This window comes from Rousettus aegyptiacus, unplaced genomic scaffold (assembly GCF_014176215.1).
Source record: "Rousettus aegyptiacus isolate mRouAeg1 unplaced genomic scaffold, mRouAeg1.p scaffold_m13_p_16, whole genome shotgun sequence".
Classification (NCBI taxonomy): Eukaryota; Metazoa; Chordata; class Mammalia; order Chiroptera; family Pteropodidae; genus Rousettus; species Rousettus aegyptiacus.
Window position 1 is genome coordinate 41,972,386 of NW_023416291.1, and position 19,815 is coordinate 41,992,200.

General features: G+C 48.0%; 1 protein-coding gene and 1 pseudogene across 2 annotated transcripts in view; both read left to right on the forward strand.

The window, feature by feature from the left end:
- Positions 1-1,821: 1,821 nt before the first annotated feature.
- UPF1 (UPF1 RNA helicase and ATPase) overlaps positions 1,822-19,815 on the forward strand; it is a 31,344-nt gene continuing 13,350 nt past the window's right edge. For both annotated transcript variants that reach the window (XM_016132410.2, XM_016132411.2), the window contains exons 1-6: positions 1,822-2,310; positions 13,788-13,930; positions 15,395-15,484; positions 17,615-17,782; positions 18,154-18,334; positions 19,482-19,643. In XM_016132410.2, coding sequence (XP_015987896.1) covers positions 2,080-2,310; positions 13,788-13,930; positions 15,395-15,484; positions 17,615-17,782; positions 18,154-18,334; positions 19,482-19,643 — 975 coding nt within the window. In that variant the 5' untranslated portion in view covers positions 1,822-2,079. The remainder of the gene's footprint in view (positions 2,311-13,787; positions 13,931-15,394; positions 15,485-17,614; positions 17,783-18,153; positions 18,335-19,481; positions 19,644-19,815) is intronic.
- LOC118612652 lies at positions 10,960-11,078 on the forward strand (annotated as a pseudogene).

The window sequence follows — 19,815 nt, forward strand, 5'->3', positions numbered from 1 at the left end:
GCTTCTACCTTGGTTTGGATTGAGTTTTCTAGAAGAAGAGCCTGAGATGGAGATGCAGGGTTGTGTGAGTTTAAGGGAAATGTGCGAGGGAATAAGGGATGAAGGACAGGTTAGGCAAGAAGCAGGCAAGGAAGTGGGCTCAGCTAGAGTCAAGCTTCAGTCTGATCTGGGTGATGGGGGAGCCCTGGAGCTTCAATGACCACTAGAGTCGTCCAACTTTGATACAAGGGGTCCAACCTCTTGTGCCTGATGCCATTCAGTCTTTGGTGTGGATTTCCCTAGAATTTGTATGTTTTGAAGGGAGCATGACCTCCCTGGTGAGGCAGTTTGGTGAAGGGCAATTCACAAGGAGTTGCTGTGAGCCATTGGCTGCCAATACTTGTAGCAGCTGGTGTAGGGGAGCACCAGCCAGTAAAAAAGGTTTGGGTAGGGCACCCACAGCATCCACTACAAAAAATGGTGTCCATTAGACAAATAATCACTACCAACAATAATTTAATCACAATTACAAGCAATACTGGGTATGAAGAGGGCTCCATCAGGTGACAGGAAAATGAAGGCTAAGGAATGGGTCTGGAATCCTGGCTACCACCGTCATTGGGGCCTAGGGGTCAGCTGGTCCAGACCACTTCCTGAGGCAGGGCTCCCCCCTGAGGCACCTGAGCTGATTGGATGGGTTTTGGATTTTATTGAAACCATCTGTTGGCTTGTTGGGATTTCCCCCCTTAAACTGTCTTCCTGGAGAGGGGAGAACTAATTATTCATTTCCTACACCCCTACATTTCAGTGCATAGGACAGAAAAGATGTGAAGAAGGAAGGAACCTCTTATGTTGTGACAGGAATACTGGAAAATGAGGAAACATGCAGGATTAGGAACAAATCAGGAGCCCTTTGAATTGACTTCAAGTATTTACAGAGAGCCCTAGAATATTGAGACAGAAAGGGAAGTGAGGGATTCTCCAAGACATTTTACAAAAAAGGAAGTGGAGGCTCGGAATTTAAGGAGATTAAGGCTCATCATCCAGGGGCTGAACTTAGACGTTTTACTGAATACCTACTGTGTGTAGGCATTATTCTCTGCATGGGTAAGACCCTGTGATGAATAAAGCCAATCCCTGTCCACGTGGAACTTTATAAACATAAAGGGGGTGACTAGTAGCTCATTTATTCTTCATTCTATCTTAAGGATTACTATTTCCTTTTCCCGTGGAACTCGAAGTTCAGAGAAGTCACTTGTACAAATTCACACAGCCGGTAGGTGGCCAGGTCTAGATTTCACTCCAGTGCAAGTGGTCACAACAGCTTTGCTATATACTGCTTCTGAATAATAATATTGTCCGAATCAGCAGCAAACACCATTTCTGTCCGCCAGGCTCTTTTATTAAACCAACTCACACTGAACACCTATTTTGTTCAGGCGGCCCTACTCAACAGTGGGGAAACAAGCACAGGGGGCATCTCTGAGAGATGGGAATGCACTGTCCCTGTCGAGTCTCCCAAGCTCCACCTACGTAGGGCATTCAGTTAGTGTTCAAGTAACCCTAGAAGGGCGAACCACCATAACCTCACCGCCCGCCGCCGGGGAACCGCTGAACAGCGGTTGGGGCGGGACCACGTGTTCTTGCCGCCGCCGCGACGGCCGTTTGTTAGTCCCGCCCCCCGCGCGTGCGCGATGCGCGTCCTGTCGGCCCGCTCTGCCCTGGGCGTTCAGGCACGGTTAGTGGCGGTCGGGAGGAGCGCGCGCGCTTGCGCCGACGTCGGGCTCGCGCACGCGCACCTGCGCCGGCGTCGGGCTCGCGCACGCGCACGGCGGCGGCGGCGGCAGCGGCGGTTCCTGCCGGGGCTTGAGAGCGGCGGTCGGCTACAAGCCGAGCGGCGACAGTGAGGGGCTCAGAGGCGGAGTCGGCGGCTCGGCGCGCGTCTCTCGCCCCGACTCGTGCCGCGGCGGGCGTTTTGGTCCGGTCCAGGAGTGCAGGCGCGGCGGCCACGGTGTCCCGAGGCCTGCGGCCTAGGCCTCAGCGCAGCGGCGGACTCGAGTGCGGCGCGGAGCCGGCCTGCGGGACCTCAGCGGCGGAACCATGAGCGTGGAGGCGTACGGGCCCAGCTCGCAGACGCTCACTTTCCTGGACACCGAGGAGACGGAGCTGCTCGGCGCCGACACGCAGGGCTCCGAGTTTGAGTTCACCGACTTCACTCTCCCCAGCCAGACGCAAACGCCCCCCGGCGGCCCTGGCGGTCCTGGGGGTGGCGGCCCGGGGGGTCCGGTCGGTGCGGGCGCTGGAGTTGCGGCCGGACAGCTCGACGCGCAGGTGAGCGGCACATGGCGGCGCCGGAAGCCGGCCCGGGCCTCGGCGCCCGGGGACCTGCCCCGGCTCCCCGACTCCGGCTGGCCTTGATGTAACCTGTTCTGGGTCCCCCATTCTGGCTAGATCCGGATAAACTGTCCCAGGTCCCTCACTCTGGCTAGTCCTGGGCTGACCCGTCCCGTGTTTCCCACTCCGCCGAGTCTGGAGTAACCTGTCTCGGGACCCCCACTCTGGCCAGATTCAGACTTATCTGCCCAGGTTCCCATACACCGACTGTGCGCAGGGCAAATCTCCTCCGGTCCCACTCTGGTCGCGTCTGGGTGATCTGCCTTGAGTCTCCCTAAGGTCAGGTCCGTGTCTAGCTTGAACCAGGTCTTAGGTGGCTTGCCTAAGTCTTCTGAATATGTCTGAGGTGACCCGCCCAAGGTTCGTCTCAGGCCAGGTCAGAGGTGACCTGTCCCCGAGTTACTCTCCAGCATGGTCCTGGAGGATTTGCGCTGGATCCGGTTCTGGCCGAGCGGGAGCCCTGCCCTACCTCCAACCTGTGGTCGCAGTGATCTGGTACCCTCCCCTCCGCACCCCCCACTCCCCATCCCAAACCTCGGGGTCAGATTTCCCTAGGCCCAGGGACTTTGGGGGAGCGAGGGTCCTGGAGCAGAAAGGGAATTTTTGCCTCCAGTAGAAAGAACCCCACACTGGCTTGGCGTTTGAGATTCAAGAAGCAGGTTACGTTTTGTTTTTCCTTCTTGCATTGCCTGTTGCTGAAACCAACCTGTTACGTAACCCCCAGCCCTGCCTTGGAAAAGTTAGGTTTGAGTTTGTTCCTCCAGTAGGCAGTGGTAGTGGATTTTACATAAATGGGTCTGCCACATCAGAAACTTCTGTTTTTAATGAAGTGAACGTTTAGCGAAAGCTACTTAGGTATTTTAAATTTAGGTTCGGGTTATGAGAAGTTATCAAGTGTATATTTCTCCGATCTGGGTCCCTGCCCAGGGTTTTGTAGAAGGGGTTGGTTAAAGTCCTGGAAAATGTCACCATCATCCTCTGAATCTCAGATTCCGTTCACCAGGTTTTCCTGGGCCTGGCACATCCTTAAGGTTTATTTTCCTGAGTTCTCAGGGAGGAGGTATAAGGCTTACCTTGTCACAGGTGTCCCATGGCGTGAAGACACACTGTCTGGCTAGAGGAGGCACCCTATCCTTTCCCAGAGTGAGCTCACACTCTGTCTTGAGGGATGGGGGTTGTGTTCTGGTTGAGAGTCTAGTTGAGTTGAGTCACTCCTGTGGGTAGACCACCCACTTGAGATTTCTTTTAGCCCCTAATAGAAGCAAAAAACATTTGAGTCATTCTGACCCCAGATTCCTTAAAAATAGAAGCCTGATGGGTGGGGCATCAGGGAGAACAGGTGTGTAAACATGTATATTTTTTTCAGTTTCATTTACACGTGGTGGAGGAAGGGAGGAGAGGGGAGAGTTTGCCTGGAGAGAAGAATGAGCTGCTGGAAGCATGTGTTCATACCTGTAGTCTCAGACTCTGTAGACCTTTCTGTTGTCACAACTGTAAAATGGGGACAAAGCAGTTTTAGTTTTGTTACTTTTAAACATACGTGAAATTTGGACTCAATCTGAATGGACTAGATAGTGCTGTCTGTAACTTGTGCCCAGTGTGTCCAGAAGGCTGAGGATAAAGATCTCTTGGTCAAGCAGTGTGCCACAATCTGTGGCAGCTCAGGTAATTGTTTTATTGCACATCCTCTTTTACCTGTAGCCAATCAATACACAACAGCAAACCTGGGGTACCTCTGGTTCTAGTTTTGTTCCTTGTGTTTGTGATTAATTGAGGGCGTGTCCTCTTTCAGATGAAGTAATTGATTTATTTTCCTGCATCTGAACACTGAGCTATACAACATAAAAGCATTAAAACTCTCCACTGGAGGTAAATATTGCAATTGAGTTCACTTCAGCTCTGATATCAAAAGAGTCTGTTCTTCCTTTTAGTTAATCCTGATGACTTACCCACCTATAGCCTAACTTTGGATTTTTATTTGGGGAAGAAGGGAATAATATTCTTTGTGTCACAAGAGGAGGCCCTGAATTTGGGTGTTGGAAAGTGGAAAAAAGTTGATTATCTCCAGTTGGTGGCATTGACTACCTCCACAGCATTTGGGAAGATTTTCCTTGTTTGTCTTCAGAGTTGGCTGTGTAACTCAGCAGTCCTCAACTCTTGGTATCAGGGACGGATGCTCCTATGAAAACCTAATACCTCATAATCTAAGGTGGAGCTGAGGTGGTGATACTAGCACTGGGGAGCTGCTGCAAATATAGTTGAAGCTTCACTCACTAGCCTGCCGCTCACTACCTGCTGTGTGGCCTAGTTCCTAACTGGCCACAGATTGGTATTGGTCCACAGACCAGGGATTGGGAACCCTGGTAATCAATCAACTGTATGGTGGGGCTTCCAGAGAGATGCAAAAAATCTCCCATTCTGAATGCCTTTTGTTTTGATCTTGTCGGATGAGTGGTTGTAGTGTCAGGTGCTGTACAGCTACTTTTGTTTCCCAGCTTTATTGAGATAGAATTTACATACCATACAATTTGTCCATTTAGAGTGTACAATTCAGTGGCTTTTAGTAATTCAGAGTTGTGCAACCAACCACAACCATAATCATAGGACATTTTTATCACCCTGAAAAGAAACCCTAGACCCCTTTAGCCTGTCAGTCCTCCCTCCTCCAACTCCAGGCAACCACTAATCTTATCTCTGGATTTACGTACTCTGGACATTTCATATAATGGAATCATACGGTATGTGGCCTTTTGTGTCTGGTCTCTTTCAGGGAGCATGTTTTCTAGGTTCATCCACATTGTATAACATGTAACCGCTCCGTTCTTTTTAATGACTGCATAATATTCCACAGTATGGACAGACCACATTTTGTTTATCCACACATCTTTTGGTGGACATTTGGGTTGCTTCCACTTTTACCTGTTATGAATAGTGCTGCTCTGAACATTTGTGTACAAGTTTCATTGTATATGTATGTCTTCAGTGCAATTGCTGGTCGTGTGGTAACTGCGTAACTCTTTCAGGAGCTGCCAGACTATTTTCCAGCATGCAGCCACTTTAGATATCATCAGTCCTGACTGCTGGTTTTGCACAGTTGGTTTTACCTAAAAATATATTTAGAAGCAGAATATATTATCCCAACAAGGGGGAGAACAGCAGGCAGGGGTGGTTCTTGCTGATCTCTTGAGTTGGTTCAAATAACACTCTGTTTCTTGTTTGTAAAATGAAACTGATATTTATCAAATTCTTCAAGATCCTGGGATGAAAAGTGCTGACACAGTCCTGTCAAGTGTCCTTAAGCTAGAAGGGCAGTTTTCTTTTAAGCATCTGACCCTTTCCTGGGCCCTTTTTGACCCCTCAGAGTGCTGGGAAAGGTAATTTCAGAAGTTCTTTGCATAGTAGTTGGTGTTACAACCCTTCTGGTCTGTCTAGTTGGAATATTTCCTCTTGACTGTTGCTACAATCAGGTTTCCTCCGAACACTGGAATTATGGTGAAAATCTTAAGAGTTGGGAATAACACCCAGCCATAAAAGGGAATGAACTGTTGATATATGCAAAAATGTGGCTGCATCTCAGAATAATTACAGAGTGAAAGAATCACTTTGACAAAAGTATAAAAGCTCCTTGACTTTTGATAGGATTATGTCCCGATTAAACCTGTTGTAAGTTGAAAATATATCAAACATGCATGTAATACATCTTATCTATTGGATGTCATAGCTCACCCTAGCGTACCTTAAACATGCTTAGAACACTTACATTAGCTTACAGTTGGGCAAAATCCTCTCAGTGCCGCTGCCCAACATCACAAGAGAGTATCATACCACATACTGCTAGCCCAGGAAAAGGTCAAAATTCGAAGTACGGGTTCTACTGAATGCATATCACTTTCACACCATCATAAAGTTGAAAAGTTGTAAATCGGGCACTGATTCCATTTCTTTAAAGCTCTAGGAATTGCTAGCTAAATTACAGTAATAGAAAGCAGATCTGTAGTGGGGAGAAGGGAGGAAAAAAAGGAAAGAGGGATGACAAAGGGCACCAGGGGACTTGGGGGTGATGGATGTGTTCATTGTCTGGATTATGGAGATAACATTGACCAGTCGAGTAGCTCCATTTTTTAAAAAGGCTGGAAATGCCACTTGGAACTTTCTTACCTTGATGGTGGAACAGTCACCCAGAGCTCTGTGGTCCAACAGAGAAACAAGGCAGTTGCCCAAATGTGGGGCTACTCAGAGTGTTAACAGCAACTTCGTTCACAAGAGCCCCATACTGGAAACAGCCCAATGGCCATCAGCAGGCCACCGATACACAAAGGCTCTTCTTCACTTGTAATCCTATGTACACAAACTTACGCTTTTTCCTCTTCAAGTGGTAAGGTACTTGGATAAAGAGTTGCCACCTAGTCTTCAAAACCATACTCCTGCCACCCTCAGAATTCATGGAAGACTGTCCTCACATATCCTTGACCATCAGGGAAACAGATCCTCTTCTGCTTACTATCTGTAGCTTATGATGAGGAGGAGTGAGTTTGATACAGTCCAGGGATTCCTAGAAGTGATGAGTTTGAAATTTGAGTCAGACTTTTTTCATCTGGTTTTGTGATTATGCAGTTCAGCTCTGATATAAGCACATCTTGAGAAAATCAGAGATAAGAAGCTGATAACCATGCAGGAGCTCTGGCAAGTGTTGGTCTAGCACTTTTTCCCTTACTGGATTTCTTGGGTTTATTTCCGAATGGTGAGGACTCTACCAGCATTTAGGACAAAGGGAGGGCTTACATGTCAGTTAATGGTGAATAAGTGAAATGACTTCTTATCCTATCTATTTCTTCATTGAGATTCAGGAAGATTGGGGGGAGGGGAGTTAACAACAGTACAATACTAGTGTTAATGAAAAACCAGAGTTCTCTCTCAGTCTAGTTCCCACAAGTCGAAAAGACATGTTTCTAGTAGCTTCATTGAGTTGTGATCACATACTGTAGAGCCTTCTTGTTTATAAGTGCAAATCAGTGTTTTTCTTATAAATTTACAGGGCTGTTTGACCATTACCATAGTCACTTGCCGCCTTCGATTTCTCCTTCACACTGCCTTTTCTTTCCTCCATTTTTGCTCTTGCTAATCTCCGAAGTCTTTTGTCAACAACTGTAACATAGGGAAATTAGGTGACCCAGGCTCAACCACCTGGCCACACACTGGGGAGATGTGCCATCCCATGTGCTGGGCCCTTCACTGGGGTTCAGAGGCAGGAGCTGAGGCCTGGGAGCTCTCACAGGTCTGTCTTTACTTCTGTCCCCTCTGTGCAGGCGGTCAGACCAGCTTTTCAGCCTGGTCCCTGACTCCCGCCTTCTCAGCAGTTCTGCTTGCTGTGCCCTGGGAAGCTGTGGGGTCAAAGTGAGTTCTTTGCCAACTGCAGCTGCTTTGTTAGAAATGACAGGTGCTGCCCAGACTGGTTGACCTTAGGGATGGTGAGGGCTCAAACGAAGGAGTCGTTTGCCCTGCAAAGGGAGAGCCTTTGTGAGTGGTAGTCCTTGAGTTGTCAGGAAGGTATGCCCACTGAGTGGAGGGGTGGGCACAGGGCACAGCACAGGGCTTGGCATGGAGAGTGGGTGTAGGCCATAGCCGGTGTGCCATGCTGATGGGTCTAGGCTGGATCTTGGAGCCTTGCAGAGCTGCTGAGGAGTGCTGTGACCTCACTTGAGAGGAAGGGCCCTTAGATGGCAGGAGACCCAGCAGAGTGTGGCAGTGGCTAGAAGGGAAGCTTAGGAAGAGGGTGCTGTGGTTGGATGTCTGCCTGTGTGCACACAAGTGAGTGTGTGAATTACCATGGTACAAAGGCCGTCTTGGAGGCCACTTCTCTTTCCAGTGCATGTGCTCATCCTGCACTCTGTTTCCCTCGAGTCCTTACAAGGAGTTATGTCTGGAGCAGACACAAATTGCTATCTGGTTTTTATCAGGGCCCAAGATCCCCCTGGCTGAGGCAGGACTCCCCTTGTATGGAGGAAGTGTGAGTTGGGGCAGTTCTGCTCAGCAGACCCTTTGGAGGTGCTGCATTGAGAGGGGCAAGAGGCCTTGGGAAAGGCCCTTACCAGTCTGACGTGCATGGAGATTGGAAGAGGCAGATTCTGGGCAGTTGTGATAGTCACTGTGGCGGGGTAGTCTTGTGGTGATACAGGACAGTCCAGCCCGTAGAGGACCATGACACCTAGCTGTGTTCAGTGGGACTCACAGCGGAGTGTGGTCTGGAAGATGCAGAGGGGTCAGCGAGGGCAGATACTTTTTATCCAGAACCCATTGTTTGTTGCGTGGCACCATGCGATGTTGCCACCTTCGTAAGTCAGAAATTGGTTAAAACTAATACATTAGAGGAGGCTAAAGAGACATCAAAAATGTGTGATCATTTGCTGGACCTTGAATTTAAACAACCATCAAGGACATTATTAGGACACTGGGAAATGTGCCTGTGCGTATTAGATAGCAGCATTGTATCAGTATTGCTCTTGAGCATGAGGCCTGTACAGGCACACCTTGGAGGCACTGCGAGTGGGGTTCCAGTCCACAGCAATCAAGCGTGTCACGTGAATGTTTTGGTTTTCCAGTGTGTATAAATGTTATGCTTACAGTATACTGTATTCTTAAATAGTGTGCAAAATCATTATGTCTAACTAGACATTGCACATACCTTAATTTAAAAATACTTTATTGCTATAAAATGCTAACCATCTTAGGTGCTTTCAACCAATTGTAATTTTTTGCTTTTGGGAGGAGTCTTGCTTTCAATTTGTAGAAAATGCAGTATTTGTGAAAAATAATAAAACAAGGTATTATTATTTTGTCATTACTGCCTGTATTGTGGTTGTGGGGAGAAAGCCCTGGTTCTGGAGCCCATCACTCTGAAGTGGATCAGGAAAATAAGAAGTGTGTGTGCAGAGGAAGAGGGAGAGAGCAGGCATGGTGAAATGTGAGTGACTGGTGGATCCAGGTGCTGACGGTTTTTTTATGTAGGTTCGAAACTTCCAGTAGTTGGGGGAGGCTGGACCTTCTCTTAGCCTTTTCCTGAGACAGGACTCAGAGGCCCTGCAGCTCTTTCTGCCGCTGGCCACCCCTGAGGGAAAGGCCATTTCTCACTTTTTTATATTTAAACCTTGATGATAAAAGAATAAAGAGTCCCTTTACAGCTTTTGTGTTTTGGATGAGAAGATGTGTTCTTTTAACCACCAATATGAGGGCCTTCTGGGGTGCGGGCTCAGTTCTAGGTGCTGGAATCATAGCAGGGAGCAGGACAGGCATAGTGGCCCCACTGGGGCCCCTCATATGAAATCAGGGGTGGCCTCCCTGGGCGGTGCCCTGTGGACCAAGACCTGTGGACCAGGAGCCTGCTTTCCAGATGCCAGGGGACAGTGAGTGTTAAGATCTATTTCATGCTCAGTGGTATGACAATATGGAGTCTAAAGTAAAAGTCTGTGATCAAAAATTCTTTCCAGCACATTGAGGGGTAGTTTTTGAGCTTATGCTTTTCCTCTGTGAGAGTGAAGTGACCTCTTTTCTTATTCCTCTGATGTGCGCTATCGGAGTTCTGTAGTGGGTTGTACGGAACTGTCTCTGGGCAGAAAACCCCTACAGGCCTTGATCAGCTCAGCAACTCATAGATGGACTTCAGATACTGAGTATCCAGAGCACTGGTGGAGAGGGAACTTGTTTCCCCAGTGACATGATGCCTGAGGAAGGGCTTGGGGTACAGGTGGGTGCAAGGAGGCCCTGCACCTCTTGAGCTTAGCAGTATCCAGAGGTCCTGGCTGGGGGTGAGAGGTTGATGACCTTGGAATACCTCAGTCTTACACTGGCTGAGGATAAGTACACCCTGGACGACTCCTATCATGTCACTTGACATAGGCTGTGAGTCCTCTCTGTGCCAAGTACTTTCTAGTGCTTTAACTCATTTAATTATAGTTTCTAAAGTCACATACATTTTTTAAATTAATGTTATCTTAAAACTTTACAGAAAGTAGAAGGAGAAACTACCAACCCAGCTATAGAGGTCAGTTTGTGTTGTGGCCAGATCACAGCTGGGTAGGAGTGAGGCCAAATGGGAACTGGGAGCGCATGCATTTGTATGTGTGTGCTCGCACAAGTGAGAGGGAGCCACACTACACTCCCCTGCGGGGCAGCTGCAGGGTCACTGGGCCTAGAGGAATCTGGACTTCTCTCTCCAGCCTCCCTGGCTTTAGTGGGGGTTAAGAGAGTCCACCCGACCTTGGATCCATATTCTGTTGTCTCCCAGAAGTTCCAAGAGTGGATTTAGATTTCCTGTCCCTTATAAAGCCTGAAGAGATCATTATAGTTTAGACAGAGTCACCACATGGCTGATCAGGCTCCCAATGATGAGGATAGGCGAGGTATTAGGCAGAAGTGGGTAGGATGAGACCACCCAGGTGTTGCGTACTTTTTTATTCTACATAATAATTTTGATGTTTCAGGAGAATAATGATTCTGTTATCGGACTTGGTTCTATAGTATAGTGGTTAGCACGTTTGCTTTACACGCAGAAGGTCCTGGGTTCGTGCCCTAGTGGAGCCACGGTCTATGGTCTATGGCCAGGCCACCCTTAACAAACCTGATTCCGTCTGATCTTGGAAGCTAAGCAGGGTCACGCCTGGTTAGTACTTGGATGGGAGACCACCTAGGAAGACCAGGTGCTATAGGCATAAATAATTAAAAAAAAAAAAAAGGATTCTGTTATCACCAAGAATATTTCTTTATGTGTCAAAATTATGCAGTCTGGTAGATTGCATAATTTTAGGAGTTCTCCTAGACTAGGAGTCAGAAAATGTTTTCCTGAAGGACTAGATAGTAAATATTCTAGACTTTGAAGAAGAAGAAGCAAAATTGAGGATATTAGTAGTTTTTTAATCCAGTCATTTAAAAATGTAAATACTGTTCTGAGCCCAAGAGGTAGCGCACAAGCTGATCCCATGCTAGACCACCTTTTCAGCCCTCTCCTATAGCATGATATATATGCCCCCTCACTGCCATGAAGTGAAATTCAAATGCCATAACCTGGCTACACACTTTCAGAAAGCCAACCAACATGTGTTCCTAGGTACAGTCACACCAAGAGACACTGAGCCAGCAGTGCCGGCCTGGTTGGCAGCCTCACACCAGTGTTACCACTGCATTTGTCAGAAGAAACATTGCCAGACGAAGAGGTGTCTCAAAATTTCAAAATTCAAAATTTCAAACAAAGCACAACTCACTACTAAAATTTTTTAACAGCCAAATTAAAAATGGGCAAAGGACTTGAATAGACATTGCTCCAAACAGGATATACAGATGACCAACAAGCACATGAAAAGATATTCATTATCACGGAAATTAAAATCAAAACCACAGTGAGATTAAAAAAAAAACCCCACAGTGAGATACTACCTCACATCCTTTGGGATGGCTGTTTAAAAAAAAAAAAAGAAAAAATTACAAGTGTCGATGAGGAACCCTTGTTGGTGGGAATGTAAAATGGTGCAAGCACTGAGAAAAACAGTCTGGCGATTCCTTAAAAAGTTAAATATAAAATGACCATATGATCCAGCAACTCCACTTCTGGGTGTATATCCAAAAGAAATGAAAGCAGGCCTCTTAAAAGATATTTGTATGCCCATGTTCATAGCAAGATAATTCACGGCAGCCAAAAGGTGGAAGCAACCCAAGTGTCTGCTGACAACATGGCTAGATAAACAAAATGTCGTAAATCTGTGCAGTGGAATAGTATTCAGCCTTAAAAAGGAAGGAAATCCTGACAAGTGCTACAACATGGATGAACCTTGAAGGTGTTACGCTAAGTGAAATAAGCCAGACACAAAAGGACAAATACTGTATGATTCCACTTACGTGAGGTTTTGTGGAGTTCTCATGATGGATGGTGGTGATAGTTGCACACCGGTGTGAATGTACTTAATGCCCCCGAACTGTACACCTAAAAATGGTTAAGATGGTACATTTCATATGAATTTTACCAAATTTTTTTCAAAAAGAGATCAATGATTCACAAAGAGGTGCTCGTGGTGATGTTATAGCACACTGTGGATGCATTAAAATCCAAAAGTTGATTTTGATTTTTACTTTTTGAAAAGAAACTTTTTCAAACAAAGCATACATTTTTCTTGTAATTAAGCTGGTGGTTGCCTTCCTGAAAAGAGCATATTAATGGGGTGGCAGACACTGTGAAGTGAGTAGGGTTCTGATCTGGGCTGAGACCATTACAGACATAAGTGTTCTGCGACAGGTTGCTTACTTCCTGACACTGCAAATGTACCTTTGCAATACCCAGGATGCCTCCCTCATTAGAACCACTGTCCTTAGGTTTGTACAAGTGACCTGGCTGGAGCAGTGGATAGAGAAAGCCCCTGTGGGCACTGCTAGCTCAGGCTGCATTGGCCTGAGCGGGCTGCTCATGGCATGGCTCTGGTTTTTGGTCTCCCAGTTCTGAGTGGCAGGGTCTTTGCAAGGGAGTGGGGCCAGTGTCTGCCTCGGAGCTCCCATCACTGCTCCCGTGCCTCATCACCACAAGATGCTCCTGCTGCCTGATCCAGCCTTGTGTGGGCTGTGGCCCATGGCAGGAGATGACAAAACGTTGACTGCTATCTGAGATACCTGGGGGTTGGCATTAGGATGCTTGTTCCCCTCAGGTGAGCTGAATCTCCATGCGCCCTTGAATGGATGTTTAGCTTAACAGAAGTGCCTGTGAAATTCGTGGCTTAGTTACTTAAAGTTGCCTGTTTGTATTTTTTGCTCTTGTAACATAAAAGTTAATCCATTTACTAAGATTATTGCCTGAATTCAGGAGGTTATCCTAACATTCAATTTATAATTCCTGATCAAGAAGGGCTGCTTTCTGGAGAGGGAAATGGCTATGGAAGAAGTCTGTTGACTGAGGAGGGAACCACTCTCCAACATCTCCAGGAATGACGACCTTGGTTGGCTTCCAGTGCTTAGGCTTTGGGAGGACCCTTCACTGTGTGGGATTCCAGGCCTTTGGGCCTGATCTTGTGCAGCTTTCCCCAGAGGGGAGCTTAACTGGTTTGTAAAAAGTCGTCTTGCTCCTATGGCCCTCGGTGATGAGAAGTATTTTCCTCTGAATCCTGGTTGTGGCCATTGCTCCAGGGCAGACAGGGTTGGGTCTGGCTACACAGGAGCCAGGATGGATGACTGGGGCCACCAGTGTACTGTTTTGAACTGGGTAGGTTTGATAGGTAAGGGGAGAGTGTGAAAAGTCAAAGCAGAAGACACAACTGTCTCAAAGCAGAGAGCAGGCCAGTGCTTCATAGGAGGGTCACCGTGGCTACTCACTTGGGGAGAAGCCTTGTGTCCTAGGCCTAGAGTGAGCAGGCTTGCATGGTGAAACTGCTTTTCTGCGGTAGGTCGGAGGACCTGAAGGCATCCTGCAGAATGGGGCCGTGGATGACGGTGTGGCCAAGACCAGCCAGTTGTTGGCCGAGTTGAACTTCGAAGAAGATGAAGAGGATACTTATTACACAAAGGACCTCCCAGTACATGCCTGCAGGTGAGCGCTGACAGTGGGGGCATCCCATAGCCTCTGTATTTTGAATGTGTCTGCTGGCTTCACAGAGGCCACTCCAAAACCAAAGACTGGGCAGGAGGGTGAGCTCATCACCCTCTGTCATCCCTGATTCTCCCAGTGGGTGGGGGAAAGGTTCCCCTCTTTGCCATCCTCAGGCCCTGCGGGTGTTCCCAGTACCTGCCCCACTCACTCATCAGAAAGAACTCATAACATTGGATGAGCATTTGGGTTTATGGAGTAAATCAGCTAAGATTTCTCCTTCAGAGAGAGTACTGTTGGATTCTTTAAAATGTCTGCCTCTGATGTATTCAAGATTCCTGAAAAATTGGAATTGAATAGTCAGTGGGTAGACCTGCATATTGACCAAATTTGGGATTATCACCTAGAGCAGGACCTATCCCTTACATTTGGACTTATTCTGGCTTTTTGTTAACACGCACATGAGGAAATTGAGACCAAAAGAGGTGAAATGATCTTGCTTAGGGTATTTGGGCATTCAGGGCAGCTTTTGGCCTGGGTCTCGACTCAGCCCTGCCTGCCCCTCTGGCGCTGAAGGACACAGTGCAACCCTTTTCCTGCTTTATGGACAGATTTATACTATTTTGGCTTTGTTCGCTCTCATTTACAAGTATTTTTGCATATGTATAGTGATGTATTAGTGTGTTCCTGTCATATACACAGTTATCCTTGGTCCTGGTGAAGCTGCAGCTGGTTGAAGTCTGCACAACTCCTGGCCCTCACTGCTGTCCCCACGTGTGGGGTGTTGTGGGGAAGGTTCTTGGCTTAAGCACGCTCTGGTTTGAGACTGAGCCTTGGCTTCATACACACAGAACTCTGTGGGGAGCCAATGCTTTTGTTTTTGGTGTGTTGATTTTCAGACAAACGAGGCCAGGGAGTATGTGTGTGTGTGTTGGGGGGCTCTCCTGAGGTACTCCTTTTGAGCTGAGGTCAGTCCACACTCCAAACCCTCTGCTGCTAGGTCTGGGCCAAGCTTTTCTCAGAGAATGGTGCCCTCTGCTGGAGAATGAACACAGCATTGTCATAGCCCACCTTCCGTGTGCTCAGGGCTGCACACGAATGCTGGTTTCCTTGCTTATAAGCCATGTTCCTGAAACATAGGGCCATGTGATACAACACCTTGGGGGTTTTGGGCTCACCTGGCACCTGGAATGGTGTTTGGCGCCCCCACCTGGTAGGGGCTTTGCTGCTGTTTCTGGAGCATCCATCTCCAAGGGTTTCTACAGCATCCAACCCCTTCCTGCATTCACAAGGCCAGGAACCCTCTGCAGTTAAGTGATTGGATGTTGTTAGTAGGATCACTGGGTCTGAGTATGTGTTTAATGAAAAACTGAAAAATGTTGTAAGAGGAAAGAATTTTACATCCTGCCAAATTAAAACCAGAGAGCAACCTTTCAGCTTTAACTGTTATTGTTTTGACTTTTTTAGTTACTGTGGAATACACGATCCTGCTTGCGTGGTTTACTGTAATACCAGCAAGAAGTGGTTCTGTAACGGACGTGGAAATACTTCTGGCAGGTAGGTATCTGGCTGAGCATGTGTCTTTAATCAGGCTGTGCTCAGATTTGTGTGTGTAAATTATGGAAATACTGAAGCAAAGCACAACATAAAATCGCACTAACAAACCTGGGTTTTTCCCTCCTCTGTGACGGGTTTAACTTGAAACAGATGGTAGTGTGTGAATGCCTTAATGTATTTACCCTTGATTTATTCTCTGGTTCTTTTTATTATGCAAGTAGAGTTGGCTTAATTCTCATTCCCAGTTTTTATTTATCTTTTTCTGCAAAATGAGCTCTTGGCATACCCATTCATCTTCATTACAGGGTGCCCAGGGAGTATGTTTCCAAGATGGTAACGGGCATCCATGAGCTGCTTCCTGAGAAGGCTCCCTTAGGCCTGAGCTCATCTGAGTAGTCCTGAGGCTAACGGGCCAGATCCTGAATCGTCAGATTAAATCATTTTGACCCAACAGCGGGGTTCCCTCCTGCTGCTGATCAGCAGCATCTGTGACTGGGACCATGCTTATGTTTGGTGGGGTGAGAGCAGCGTGGTGCTGGTGCTTAGATTCTGGGGAGAGTTGACCTGTCTAGCTTGAGCACTCAGCCCGTGCTTCTGTCTCCATTGCCACAGGAAGTAAAGCAGAGTCTCAGTGGGACAGGGCTTCAGGTCATCAGCAAGGAAGTGGAATCTTCTGAGGTTCATGATTTGGAGAAGTGACAGAAGTCTACAAGCAGGCTTATGTGCACAGAGCCCCCACCCTTCCTGTGCCTTCAGTAGTCTAGGGCTGGGCCTCACCATTGTGCTGCCTGGGAGCACAACGGTTAGATTTCGGGTCATCTGAGAGTTGGGATGTGAAATGTGGAGTTCTGAGAAAGGCAAGAAAAGGGGCTGATGTTTTTGAAAGACTTCAAAGGAAAAGCATCTTCAGGGTTACCAAAAAGAGATACGCGTCTCCTTTTCTGAATGTTCTGGGCAATTTAAGTGTTACCATGTTTGCATTAGTTCCTCTCCTATAGGAAAAGCAATTAAATAAAACTTGTCTTAGTTGGCAACTCCAGCTTCCGGCCAGCAGAGCCAAGATCAGGGAAGTGAGGGAAGGGCCTCTAACAGAAAACAGGCTCAGTCAGCCATTGTTGCATGTTCTGCACAAGGCCCAAGTGAAAGATGACAGGCAGCCCATTGCCTTCAGGGAGCTGCCAGTGTAGTGGGATGAGGTGGGCACAGAAAGAATAAGAGGAAACCACTAGTTCTGGTAATATGCCCAGTGATGGTGGCTCCAGAGAGGAATGGGGGACTTTGGAGAATGCCAAGAGTGACAGTGGTTGGTTAGATGATCTGATGAGTTTTGCGGAGCCAGAGAGGCCTAGAACATTGCTATCTGAGCCGAACCTTGCAACAGGAGTGATTTCAGAGGGGAAGAGAGGGTGGCAGCAAGAAGCGTCCAACAAACTCACAGCCAGACTGCAGAGAGCCCGAGGCAGGGCCTGCACTGCACATGGGCCCCAGCAAAGCTGGCTTGGCATTGGCTGGTTTAGGTGAGCTGTGACCTGAAAATGAGAACAACAGCAGAGTCCTGACCACGCCGAGTTGTTGAGGTTTCAGAGGGTTCAGTGTCGGCCTTGTGCTTCTTGAGAGTAACCCTGAGTCCCCCTACTCAGTTTTTTACTGTCCTCATGTTTCTAATATGTGTGCTTATCAAGTTTCCTGGCCTGCAGCAAATTAGGAGGAGCTGTTGCTCCTGGCAGCCAGCACAGGGTCCTTGAGAAGTTACTTTGAAAGAAGCAGCAGAGAAGCCACAAGGAGTGAGAGGGGCTGGGAAGAGGGCAGCGGCCGGGGCTGTAGCCATAGATCCAGTGAAGCCTGATAAGTTGTATTTAAGACAGCAAGAACTGGGGAAAAAGCAGAAACCATGTGAAACATGTTAGAAAAGTTTTCCTTAAAAATGTTTCAAGTTGGGTTGATTTCTGTGCTCAATGGGGAGCCAGTTCTGGGGCAGGCTGGTCCCCTGGGATGCCAGATGGATGAGGTGTGACCGCCCCTGCTAATGGACCGTGAACGGTACCGGAACTTTTAATGGGGGGCTCAAGAATTGGAAGTGGTGAAAAGCCAAACCTCGGGTGTTAACTATTTATCATTTCCTGGTTTCAGCCACATTGTAAATCACCTTGTGAGGGCAAAATGCAAAGAGGTGACTTTGCACAAAGATGGGCCCCTGGGGGAGACGGTCCTGGAGTGTTACAATTGTGGCTGCCGCAACGTCTTCCTCCTTGGCTTCATCCCTGCTAAGGCTGACTCGGTGGTAGTGCTGCTGTGCAGGTGAGGGTGCCTTGATTTCCCTGGAGGGCTAGCTCTGACTCAGTGGAACTTTAACATGCTTTAAAAGAGTTTCTGCTGACCAGCAAGGTGTGAGGACATTCGGGGATTAGGGTTTGTTGAAGAGCTGGGAATGTTGAGTAACTCTTGGGGTGTGTTCTCGTTAAATCATAAAAACAATTCTGTAAAACCGAAGTCTGTTCTGAGTTTTAAGAATTCAGAGCTCAAATGTGTGGGAGATATGATATATTATTAACAACGCAAAGGTAACGTGATCACAATAAAATTCAGGGACTGGCGCCTCAGGGTGAAAGGTAAGCTTTGGGGCAGAGGTCATCCTCACTTGGATTCTCCTGCTCTCGGGGCTTCTACAGGCAGCCCTGTGCCAGTCAGAGCAGCCTCAAGGACATCAACTGGGACAGCTCACAATGGCAGCCCCTGATCCAGGACCGCTGCTTCCTGTCCTGGCTGGTCAAGATCCCTTCAGAGCAGGAGCAGCTGCGGGCTCGGCAAATAACTGCTCAACAGATCAACAAGCTAGAGGAGTTGTGGAAGGTGAGGCCTGCTGAGAATGCAAATCCTCAACAACCAGTTTCCTGTAGACCCCAGGGGTGGGGAGGGCTGGTGTTTTCAGAAACAGGAGATTCTGGGAAGGAACTCCTTGGAGGCTCTTTAGCCTCTACCTGAAGGGGCCCTGATGGGAACTGGCCCTGGACAGCTGTGGGTGGATGTGGAGACTGGGCTTGAGTAGACAGGACTGTGAGTGCACTTCAACAACTCACTGGGTCTGCGATGTGTCTAAGCTTAGGCGACACCAGGTTGGGGGCGAGTGTTCAGTGGGAAAGGGGTTGGGGTTCTAAAGGTCAGAGACTCTCAGCCCAGAGCAGCCAGATGACTGAAGGGAAGTGGGACTCCCCCGGGCAGGTGGTAGGGGGTTACCCTGCCAGCAGACCCAGTTCTCCTGGGAAGCCCTTCTTTGGTTCTGGCTGTTTAGACTTTAACATAAAGTTTTAATAATGAGACTGGAAATTTTAATTAGACACCGATATAACCAGAAATCTTAAATGTGAATTTTGAGTGCAAGTCAGAATATTTTTCAGGCATCATGTAGCAAGGAGCCTTTCCACTTGCATTTTCAGGTTGCCTCAATTATTTCATCATTTCTGTTTATATCCAGACAGCCCAGATACTGTACTGTCCCTGCCAGGGGAAAGTGCATTACCCTGTTGGTGCAGTGTAGGATCAGGAGGAAATGGGGAGATGGGCCTCCCCTTCTGTTCACACAGCCAAAGGAACCGGTGGTCTTTATAGTGGTCTGGAAGAAGTGCCACCCCTCCCGGTTCAGGGCCAAGCAGTTGTGGAGGACACAGCCATTTGGTGGTGTAGGTTTGTCCTCTGTGTACTTGGGGTGTCATCACCAAGATTCACCCTGTTGGTATAACCCTATTGGGAGTGTTAGGAGCAGCAGTTGAGGTGTGAGGAGACAGGCATCCAGCTCCCTGTGCCGTGTGGACTTCCGCACATGGGGGCTCTCCCGCTGGGCGGACACCAGCGGCTCCCAGCCACTCTTCTCGCCATCAGCCCGACATCAGCTCCAAGAAATGATGAGTGTGTCCCTATCCCTCTGGTGACCCATGGGCTCAAATATAATTCATACACAAGTGAAACAAGCAATGAACCTGGTGTGGTCATTATCTTCTAGGAGAATCCTTCTGCTACCTTGGAGGACCTAGAGAAGCCGGGGGTGGATGAGGAGCCGCAGCATGTCCTCTTGCGGTATGAGGATGCCTACCAGTACCAGAACATATTCGGGCCTCTGGTCAAGCTGGAGGCTGACTATGACAAGAAGCTCAAAGAGTCCCAGGTGATGTGGTGTGTGTAGGAGGGTGTGGTTGTTATAACACATCTCTCCTGAGGTCTGGGAGGGCAGCTTTCCCTGCAGGCTGCCGATGCTGTTCAAGGCCCAGCGCCTAGAGAGAACGAGCCATGGATCGAGGACAAATGCCCTGTCACTCAGCTACCCTGAGGGTTTGCTA